Source organism: Hippocampus comes, unplaced genomic scaffold (genome assembly GCF_001891065.2).
Source record: "Hippocampus comes isolate QL1 unplaced genomic scaffold, H_comes_QL1_v1.1 scaffold174, whole genome shotgun sequence".
Taxonomy (NCBI): domain Eukaryota; kingdom Metazoa; phylum Chordata; class Actinopteri; order Syngnathiformes; family Syngnathidae; genus Hippocampus; species Hippocampus comes.
Window position 1 is genome coordinate 7,284,320 of NW_017805983.1, and position 11,391 is coordinate 7,295,710.

The following is an 11,391-nucleotide window of genomic DNA, read 5'->3' on the forward strand; positions in this document are numbered from 1 at the left end:
TATTCCATCAATTTTCTATACTTGTTGTGAAAAAGTAATAGAGGGAGAGGTAGAGCACAAACTACTTGCCACTCAAGAGCAGAGCACCTATAGACAAAGCAGTCAGGCAATCCAAAATAATGTCGGTAGGAGACTGTTAGTTATTCAATTGACTTTCTGTTTTGTTGCATTATTTTCGCTTTTCTGAGTGTCAGTGAAGTGATCATTAATTTACGTTTTTCGGAGGCGGCCCTTGAACGCCTCTCGAGTTAGACGGCAGTCGAGAAGGCACGTAGTCCAACATCGACGTGTCTGTATTTGCTTCAGTGTGAAACGTATTAATAAAGTTTATGTTTTAAAAATAAAACAACACAACAGCTCTCTTTGTTTCGGAGCTGCAACAATAAAATGATCATTTAATTCCTAAATAATCTCCTTTTGTATTTTTAACACTTTTCAAAATGTACTCAGGGGGCAGGAAGATGGATGAATGGGGGTGATCAAAGCCATGCGGTGGCACATTATCATCCTTCAGAGATCAATCCCAATTTTGCATTCATCTTTGGATTGCACACGTGGATGTTGATCTACTCCAATTTGTGACAACATATGCCCAAAATTTGAGAGGCACATATTTTTGTGAATGCCTCAGTGAGAGTAATCACATTAGTAAAAAGCTTCCCTTTTCACTGATTTTGCAATGTACTTAAGTCACTGCCACTTTTTTTAATTGCATGTCAACAACGCATTAAGCTAACAAAAACACCAATAAATGTGCCACAATATATTTTAGTATAATGAGCATATGTAAGAGACTTTGATGAGTGAAATACAAAGTCTAACCCTTCACTGGTTCTAGTGAAGAAGAAAAGGACCTGTTGGCCAAACATCAGGGAAGAGATGAAGAGATCTGAAGGGTTTGCTTTCACTCCCATTCAGTGCTTGGAGCAGGTGGCAGGGATGCTGATTGCATGAGCAAGCTTGAAGGCTGATTACCTGATTGCACCAAATGGAGGGGAAAACAGATAACTGCGCTTCTGCAAGTATGCAGTCACCCCATTATGCATTATGAAGGGAAATTCCCAGCATTAAAATGTACATTCAGGATTGAAAAAAAAACAGATAATGTTACGATTGATTGCCTTATGGTCAATCGACTTTCCGGAAATGTTCAAGTACAGTTCCGTGAAAAAGTACTAAACACAGGTTTAAGTTCATCAAACCAATTTTAATATCACACAGAGACTACCCAAGGGAATACAAAACCACCGCTGTATGATTCATAATTTGTGTCTTTTTGACATTTTTCAGTATTGCTGAAGGTCATCAAGATAAACTGACGATTCAGGATGAGTGGTTGACCGTCAGCTGGAAAACTCCGGGAGGCAGCAGGTAAATTCATAAAAAACAGTCACACCCATCAAATGTTTGGGAACACAAACATTAATAGTCAGTTGCTACATATTGGTTATATTTTTACATGTACCACATATATTTTTAAGTAGAGCTGCGCTCTCTGGATCGCCTAGACGTCGATAAAACACTACATTTTCTTGAGTTGGTTTACTGGCTTGAAGGATTCTTCAACCACATTTATCCTTCTTAAACCAGGCAATGACACATCAAATCATTATTTATACAAACTCACATTTGAGTTGAGCTTATGGTAGTTCCAACTCAATCGCTCTTCCAGCCATTCTAAGTCTCCAGTCTGAAGAAACTGAATTTTTCAGGAACAAACTTTTCTTCCTGATTCATGTCTTGGCTTTCCAAATTCTGAATGTAATCTCACTTTACAACCTTGGGAGGAAGACTTGGAGTGGAGGTGGTTTGAGGAGAGCAAGTCCAAGAAATATAATTACCGGTACATAAAACACTTGGTCACATGGTTAGGCAAATTAGAATGCAACCACGAGGCAAAAAAAAATCTCCAATAAACTGCAACAAGATACTCTAAGAAGCCTTGCACAGTCATATCCGATTTATGGATTTAATTTGTTGGTAGAGGATCTGTGTGCTTGTTATTTGTTGCATTGTACGGTTTTCATCTGTTGCGATAAATTGCTGCAAAATGTAAAAGACGCTGTCTTGAAGAATAGATGGTAATTTATTATTTATTTCTATCAATACATCAGCAGCCCTCGAATAAAACGTTATCATTTGCAATTTTTGTTTATTTAATTGTTCAGACAGAAAATAACTACACTTGGATCTGCAATTGGCTGGCAAACAGTTCAGGGTGTCCCCCGCCCACTGCCCGAATACAGCAGGGATAAGCTCTTGGACACCCGCGACCCTCGTGAGGATAAGCAGATTAAAAAATGGATGGATGAATAACTTGGATGTCATATCTACATTTCCCTTAAATTTAAAAAAAACATTTTCTTAGCACTATAGGGCTAAAGTAATTTCATCTCTAGCAAAATACGATATATGTATAAAGACACTAAAAATCTGCATACAATATGTATTCCACTAATAAGGACAGATTCGCTGTAGAACATTAATACATCAAAATCCAGAACACCACTTGAGTACTTGAAATCAAGAAAGTCAAACAGGCTACATGTGCCCTTCATCTTGTTGAAACAGATCCTGCCTTGAGTTGTTTCCACAGCACAAATAAAACTCGGACTTCACTGACTTTTTGGGGGATGACAACCAAATAGAGGACCTTCTAGACATTAGCATTTTGTCCTTCTCGCCACATATTTGCGTGTTTTTCAAGACAGTGAATTGTTTTAATTTTTTTGATGCTTCTTATCACATCTGACTTGTGCAGCAATGTATCGTTGAGCTGGTTTTATCGCTCACTCACAAGCCTGAAACATTTTCCCTGCTTGACTTTCATCTATATGCATCAATGCACACTCATTTATATTCATTGGTGCATCATTTCTAAAACACACTGCTGGCTGTATCGTAGTCCCTGCTGATATGGGAACTGCTCGGCAAGGACTTGAGGTACTCCAAGTGCCTTCTTGCCTCCTCCTGGTTGTGTCGGATGTAGTACATGATGTAAGCGGTCACCATGGCGAACCAACAGAACATGGCCACGAACATGGCCACATCCGTCGTCTTCTGGTGAAAGTTGCAGAAGTTGATTCCCGAGTCCAACACCTGGATGACCGGTTGCCCGACATATTCGTCCTGCGCAGACGTCGAGCAGCTCACCTCATTGATCGTCTCGGGGTCGAGTCTCAGCTCCCTCAACACTTCCTGCAAAGAGCACTCGCAGTTCCAGGGGTTGTTGGACAAGCGCACACGAGCTTGCAGTTTAGTGAAGGTTTCCTTTGGCAGGCTGCTGAGGTGGTTGTTTGAAAGGTCCAAGGTCCTCAAGCCTTGGGAAATTCCTTGGAAAGCGCCGACCTCCAAGCTTTCAATGAGGTTATGGGAAAGGTCGAGGTCCCTGAGTTGGTGGAGGTCGGTGAAGGCTTCCTTGGGAACGTGTGTGATCTGGTTGGACGAGAGCAAGAGAACCACGGTGTCCTTGGGCAGATTGGAGGGGATGTTATCCAAGTTACGTGACGTGCACTGCACCACAGCGCCATTCCTTTCAGTGCAATGGCACCTTTTTGGGCAGGCACGCGCAATGGTGATCATGGTCAATAGAAGCCACAATGAACCCAGGAAGTCAAGATAAGAGCAAGAATTATTGGATGACCTTGGAGTGGTACCCATTAGTCCGGAAGTTTTGTCTTCAGCGCCATTTTCGACTGTCACCTGATCGTTTGTCATCTGGCTCCAGATAAGCCGGGATCTCGCACAAAATGTGTGGCAACATTGACATCGTTGGGACACGAAATTTCAGAGTGGAGCCCTGTCGACATCATCTGCCAAAGAGGAGTCTAACGTTTTGTTTTGGTCCCTCCTCATCTTTTGCCAATGACTAGAAAGAGAAGGTTGAAAAAGAAGAAGGAGAAAGAGAAGGTTGTTTAATGACAACACTGAATCCTCCATACACACTTGAAACTGCTGAGAGTGCAATCCGGTAAAGTTTTAGATAATCATAAAACAGCATCTTTGCACAGTACGATATCCTTTGCATTGGAAAATAAAACCACCCGATGAGGCGAAATACAAAGATGTTCTTTGAATGTATATGACTCACAGTGACAGTGCATCATATGAAAGGCCTGAAGGTCAAAATCTAGATTAGCATTTATTCCAGCATCAGCAGGAAAAAGATGTGCATGGATGACAAATGAACACTGAGAGTCAAAGTAACTCAGATGCTGTTTCTGCTAACATTTCGGGCATTGTTTATAACAGACAAAAGATTACTGACACATAAATGGATGTCCAAAAAAAGTCTTTGTCACAGAAACTGTGGTGTCAATAAAAGAGATGAATTGTTTTACAAATTACTGAAATATTATATCCCACAGGTTTAAAAAAAGAAAAACCAAAAAAAGGTAAATATTTTAAGAACATTACTTCTTGGGCTATTGTACATCAGCTTGCACAAAAATAGCCCATTGTGGGACAAAAAAGTTAAGCAAAAGTAAGAAATCAATACCTGGCCGTTCCCTTCTCTTCGTTTGGTCCTGAACGCGTCACAGGAAAATGTTCAACGGAATTGAAAAATCTTCTCCATCATATGTCCTTAGCTTGAACCCCAAAAATGAACAGCAAAAAGCAACTGCAGCCGCCAAGATGCAAGTGCTCAATGAGACTTTGCCGGCTGCTGTCGGTGCAGCTTTGAGACTGTGTGTGTGTGTGTGTGTGTGTGTGTGTGTGTGTGTGTGTGTGTGCGTGCGTGCGTGCGTGCGTGCGTGCGTGTGTGTTTTGAGTTCCTAATATGTCACACTCCCGGAGACACTCTCATAGACGACACTGTAATTACATCTGCTAGACATTTAACTCATTGTGGCGACTCTTCTGATTTGATTGCGTATGACAGTTAAATACATTTTCTTTGTATCATATTGGATATTCCATTTATAAATCGTGTATTATCTTTTTGATGTACAAAATTAAATGAAGGAAAAAAATGGCCATTACCTGATTTGCAATGTAAATTTTACCATCATATAGTTACATAAATTTATTTATGTAACTATATGATTAGTGCATATAGAATTGAAAAATATGTTTTTTCGTTGATTGATGCAAAAGGGGTGTCGGGGGATGATGTTGATGCGACAGATTAATATCGCAGTTTAAAGGTGTAGTATGTAAAATTTAGTGCCATCTAGTGGTGAACTAATAGAATGCCACAACCTAAAATCGAGGTGCGTCCATTTTGAAGCGGTGCATCAGGGGGATCGCACTTCATACTTTTATCACACAAATTCATCCATTCATCCATTATCTGAAACCGCTTAATCCCACGAGGGTCGCAGCCATGCTGAAGCCCTCGGGTGACCTCGGGCAGCCGGAGGAGTACACCCTGAACTAGCCGGCAGCCAATCCCAGGCTACATATAGACAACCAGCCATTCACACTAACAACGACACAATTTTGAGTGCTCCATTAACCTACCATGCGTGTTTTTTGGAATGTGGGAAGAAATTGGCCCAGGCATGGAAAGAACATGCAAACTCTACACAGGAAGGCCGAGGCCAAGATCGAACCCGTGACCTCTGCACTACGAGGCGGACGTGCTAACCACTCGACAACCGAGCCGACAATACAAATACATTTTAACTGCTTGCTGGACCCACAGGAGTTTCAGGTTGTTAGCCTTTTCCTTTGGGCCATTCTTCTATGATAGAGGACTTCAATACGTTGACTGTGACGCCCATGCTCACAAAAGGCCTTTGAAGGTAGTCCAACACCATCGCTATAACCACTTGGATGCAGCCCAAGTGTCTCTATGATTAAATGGCAGCTGTGCAGAGTTCAGCCATGGCATTTTGCTGAAAGGCAAAATGATTGATTATATTGACGACTGAAGCATTTTAGCGTGTATGAGTTTGCTTTATCCTTCAGTCTTCTTGACAGTAGCCCAAGTGTCAAAGGATACGAATAAATGTCACAAGAGCTCAAAAGCAGTTTTGTCTTTCTGCTGGATAATCAGTCTTATAGATTCACTTGACAGGCGGCGAGCCGCTTGGAACTGGCCAGGGCATTTGTTTAACATCCTTACTCATCTTGTCTGATTCCTGGCAAAATTCCCCTCTGCTCGCACATTGTAGCAAAACTGCATCACTGGAGTGACTTTATGTGCACGCCACTTTTCATCAATGTTCAACAGCTAACCGCTTAAAGAAAAGGAAAAACCACAGGACAGGTTTCACATTGTTGTCCTATCTGCTCCCACTGTACCTTTTGTTATTTGTGATATTGAGAAGTGGCTTTCATAGTGGACTGTGAAATGTATTGCCCAAACAAGCCCAGTTTCACAGCTTCTCACTGGACTGGATGACATGTGAAGCCATTTGCGCACTTAGTGAGGAACTGATAAACCGCATGTGGCTTTCACCCTTTGTTTCATTAATTGTCTGAAAGTATGGATCCAGCCACTTCTTTTTTTAGTGGGACAAGCTATTTCATCAAACTGTGGTTCTTCCAAGACAGTCCATCCATCCATTTTCTGATCTGTTTATCCTCACAAGGGTCACGGGCGTGCTGCAGCCTATCCCAGCTGTTGTTCCAAGACAGTGGTTGACTTAATTTGTTATGTGATGAAATAAGCGCTGTGAAAACGAGATATAGTTATAGCAGACCAGATTAACACCAGCTCGTATTTACAGACTGACTTTTTGCACGTGCAACAAACCCAGACATGCTTAAATGTGAAAGTGAGGATAGTGCATAAAGGAAACTGCCAGATGGGAATTTTAAAGCGAGGAAAAGCACTTTCATTGTTTGCATTGTTCTGCTGACAGCTGCCATTCTTTTGCTTGAAATGTCATCTGTTACCAATCCGGTTACTGATATGATCTGAAGTCATATTCTCTGATATCTCCGTTTGTTAAAGATATTGTACGTATGCAATTTCACTTATTCTCCAGTCATCCATTCTTGTGTGGTTCCTTCTGGAGTATTCCATTTCATGGGTCTGAAATCTTCATTTATGGGCAATGTATGTATCAGTCATTTATGGAGCTGACAGTGTTAACAGGGTGTTTATTTGATTTTGTGTTTGAAGGCATAAGTAGAGATGTTCAAGGTGTCCACATCAATGCTGCTGCAGATTGAGTGCAGTTTTTGGACATTATAAGCGATGTGTGCCCAGTGATTTTGTGTTAAGTTCCTCCTCAAACGTCACACCAAGATATTGGGAGTTTACGGGTGGTGTGGGGGTTCTTGTGTTTAGTGTTTTGGATTCCATATTGCAGTGAAAAATTGAGTGTTTTCAGATGAATTATTTACTGACTTCTCCAAAACAAATTGATTAAATTGAAATTGTCATTTTCCTGATCAAAAACATGCATAGAGAGTTTATGAGTGGGAAATGGGCCATCCTGGCAACATGGCCCCTTTAATAGGCAACGTGCCCCCCACCCTGATACAGTATATGCAATTGGGAATCCAGATTTTTTTTTTTCCTTTTTTTGGGCGGGGAGGTGTTTGTGAGGATATAGACCTTCTCTATGTTGGATCTAAAGTTCCTGCGGTCTGGTGTGATCCGGCACGAAGCTGAAAAAATGTGTGCATATATCAATGGTCATTATATCTCAAGACCGGACACAGACACAGAATGAAAAAAGAAAGAAGTCACAGAAAGAAAAACTGAAACTTTATTTGTTTTTGTATTGACCAACACTTTAAAATTAAACATAGTACTCACAACTAATATAGATCTGCACGGAGCAAATAAATCAAAAATAATTACCAACTTTGATCACTTTTTTTCCCCAAACTGTAATACACACAAACTGAAGCTGAAAAATAAAAATCTTTTTTTTTTACACATCCTGCCACATGGAAAATAACTTTAAATAAAAAAACCAAACATTTTGCAACAAGCTACATAGCTCTCCTGTCTTCAAAGGGGAAAAGGAACAGAATAATTCATTGCACATTGCACCCTATTATTGCATTAGTTGCAGTTTGCTTCAGTCATACACACAGATGTAAGTAAATACAATTTTCCAAACACATAATTGTACATGAATATTGATGTTATTGAAATCACACTGCCACCACTCCAGCTCAATAGTCCTGCTTTGCCAACAAGACAGACTGTGTTGAAATGCAAACAGAACCATCATTATTCAAAGAAAGAAAGAAAGAAAAAAGAATGCTCTCCGGTCGTTTGTGCATATCTCTGAAACTTTACAAAGAATGACAGCTAGTCCTTTGACATTCTATTCAGCCCAAATAATAGAAACTCAAAGCTATTGTTCCATTGCTCAGCCCAACTATCACATCAAACTGTAAGATTATTGCAGAATGACTACTGGCAAAGTATCCTAACAGCCTTTGGTCCATGTTTAAGTCAAAGGCTTAGCATGCTGCGAAATAAAAGTCGCATATTAGCATCGGCTGCCGTGTTGGACATACAGTGGATCATGTGACTTGGACAGTAACATTCAACAGCTGTTTGTGTACGTCAACACAGAATTGAGCTTCTTACAGAGTTTGAGCTTTGTTGACCAAATAGCATCCTTAAGTGCCTCTCATTAGCTTGAGTTTACTGATGAAAAAAAATAAAAAATTGCCGACTCAAATTGTGACCATAAAAAGACATTCAAACCTAAAGCGTCGAATAAACAATGAAAGAGACATGAGACAAATAAACAATCGTGAAAAGAGACTGAGTGGTCATGCCCGCCCAAGCCCCTGTGGGCCACCCACCCCCCTCCCCGCCACCCGACAAACCCCCGAACATTCTTTGGCCTCAAACAAACACCTTATGGCTTGGTCCAAGCACTTTTGCTTTTTCCTCCCACAACACAATAAAGGAAAGAAGCCAAAAGGTTTTGGACACAGCCTGAGGCCAACTAACCCCTCGTACATCAGAGACAGTCCAGAGCAAACATGTTGAATCATCTATTGCATGAGCGCCGCGTAGTTGACAAATAGTCCTTGTACAAAAAAAATAATAATAATAATAAAATAAAATACAATATGATCATAAACAATCATTTAAATTTCCAATCAGTGTTGTAGCCACTGAGTTTTGTCTAATTTCCTTTCATGCATGTATATACTAGTAGTAGAAGGAGGCTATAGGTCTGGTCAGGGTGTAGGACTCAAGTGAATGGCCAGAAAAAAAAAAAGCTAAAAACATGAGCGGAAAAGAGCAGGAGCACAAAGCTATAACATTGCAAGGTCCACTGAACAGGTTCTGCTCAAATACACAACAATACAACACTTAACACATGCAATATAAGCAATAATATACATAAATATAGGTGATAAACACAAAATGGGAGGCTCTAGGAGTGATACCATTGGCTAAAAAGGGTCATGTGATGTAATTTGACAAAGATGCAAATTAGGACAGAAGTGGAATAGTCCAATATTGTTTTCTAAAGGCTCCGTTTTTCTAAGATATATTATAAAACAAAATTTTTGGCTACATCCCACCACACTCTGCCGATAGCATCACTGAGCTGTAATAAATGCAAAGAACTACTTCTACAAAATGTTCAATCTTTTACTTCTTAAATGTTCTATGACGCAGTACTGACAGAGAAAAAAAAAGAATAGATGAACAGAAAGCAAAGAGTAACACAAGTTGTTGCTAATAAACATTCAACATGCTTCAACAGTTCTCTAAAACAAAACTAAAAAATGTAATCAATAGACAGTTGTCTTTTTTGAAATGGCTCTCTGAAATAAAAGTGAGCTCTCGGGCCTCACTGGTGTGTGGAGGACCAGGGCGGCCGATGCTCGGAGTTTTCGGAGAGCTACAGCCAGAGTCCGGAGGGCGTCGTCAGTTGTTGGAAAGGGTCAGATAGAAGAGCCAGACAGGGAGCTCAGGATGTGGTCATGGAGGATGGGTCGTTCCACATGGCCGCCACGTCTCGGAACCTGGAGGATGAATGCAAGGAGTGGAGTGAGTACATTTTATTTCCATAGTAAAGTAGTTATACTAGTCAGATGGAAACACAACATTTTTCAGTGTAGTGAAGACTGTGACACGCCAGCAGGTAACACAGACTCTTCTTAGCAATGAACTATGACCCCTTAGAGCACATGTGTCAAACTCAAGACCCGGGGGCCATATCCGGCCCGCCGCGTCATTTTATGTGGCCCGTGAAAGCAAATCATGTGTGTCAACTTCAATGATCCTTGCTAAAATCTGTACCGATTAATTAATTAATCAATAACGTTGACATTTTGCAAGAAATTTGTTCCCCTGTTTATACTCACTTCAACAATGATTGAAAAAACAACAAATAGTTGACAAGTAATCCATAAATTTGTTGCGTCCAAGTAATTATATGATTTGAAGATTAAACATTTACCGGTATTCAGTTTCACTGTCGTAATGGCCCTCCGAGGGAAGACGTAACCCCAAAGTGGCCCGCGACAAAAATGAGGTTGACACCCTTGCCTTAGAGAGTGGAACCAAGTGCGGAGGGGCCCTCTACTGCCCAAACTGACATTTAAATGCATCTAAGACACTGTAAAAAAATACCACTTGTGCAGTAGATTAAGTTGGAACAACTTTAGAATACTGTATAGATTATTGACATTTATGGCAACATCAAAGCAGACAAGTTGTTTGTTCCAAAGCGGTTGTTTTTATTGATATCTTTAAGTTGCGGGACAAGCAGCAATTAGTTCTGTCTGCTATTTTTTGTTGTTATGAAATACGGGAAAGCCGATTGTTTCGTGTCTCCTGGCAGAACAAATACAAAGGTGGAAAGGAGGAAGCTTGAATTGAGCACCTAGCATCTGTTTACCTTGCATTGATGAGGTACTGGGCCAGGCTTATGTTGGCGGGGGTCCCTGTGATGGTGATCTGGCGCTCCGATGACCCTTCCATGGCGTTAGCAATTTTGATCTGTGCCCCAGACATCTGACGGATCTCGTTGATTTTGGTTCCCTGGCGTCCAATTATGCAGCCTATTAGCTGGGAAAAGAATGGCGGCGGGACTTAGGATGATCAGGGCCTGTACATGTTGGTCTTTCTTCATGATTCACATTTCTTTGTCAGCTTTGTATTAGACAGCACTGAATCCCTAGTGAATGACTTAGCACCACAAATTCCAATGTCAACCTGAACAGTGTTTTATTTGCTACTCACATCATTGGGAATGGTGAGTTCATGAGTACTGGCCTGGTTACTGGCATCCAGACCTGCTGCTGACCGCACCAGGAAGAGGAAGAGGAGAAGAGGAAGAATACATAAAATACAGTTTGACACGTTGGCGGAACTCGTTTGAGCAATGAGCCACACTGGGCGCGACAGCACTCATCAGAGCACCTGACTCTCTCCAAAGAAAGTCTTTGAAACAGTTGCATCGTTTTAAGAAAGGATGCTATGGGCGGGGGGGGGGGGGGGCA

The 11,391-nt window shown here is 41.0% G+C and overlaps 2 protein-coding genes across 7 annotated transcripts in view; both read right to left on the bottom strand.

Moving 5' to 3' along the window:
• Window positions 1-1,751: 1,751 nt before the first annotated feature.
• Window positions 1,752-4,629, bottom strand: LOC109528268 (leucine-rich repeat-containing protein 3-like). The gene is made up of 2 exons (XM_019890647.1): window positions 4,499-4,629; window positions 1,752-3,868 (listed from the first exon to the last, which is right to left on the bottom strand). The coding sequence occupies exon 2, from the start codon at window positions 3,715-3,717 to the stop codon at window positions 2,878-2,880; it is 840 nt and encodes a 279-aa protein (XP_019746206.1). The 5' UTR covers window positions 3,718-3,868; window positions 4,499-4,629; the 3' UTR covers window positions 1,752-2,877.
• A 4,120-nt stretch (window positions 4,630-8,749) lies between these two features.
• LOC109528247 (poly(rC)-binding protein 3-like) overlaps window positions 8,750-11,391 on the bottom strand; it is a 13,638-nt gene continuing 10,996 nt past the window's right edge. For 3 of the 6 annotated variants that reach the window (XM_019890625.1, XM_019890622.1, XM_019890623.1), the window contains 3 exons: window positions 11,132-11,190; window positions 10,788-10,957; window positions 8,750-9,909 (listed from right to left, as the gene is read on the bottom strand). In XM_019890625.1, the coding sequence (XP_019746184.1) occupies window positions 9,855-9,909; window positions 10,788-10,957; window positions 11,132-11,190 (284 nt within the window). In that variant the 3' untranslated portion in view covers window positions 8,750-9,854. Of the gene's footprint in view, window positions 9,910-10,787; window positions 10,958-11,131; window positions 11,191-11,391 lie in introns of those variants that run through there. The other 3 variants (XM_019890626.1, XM_019890624.1, XM_019890627.1) reach the window with 2 other exon arrangements.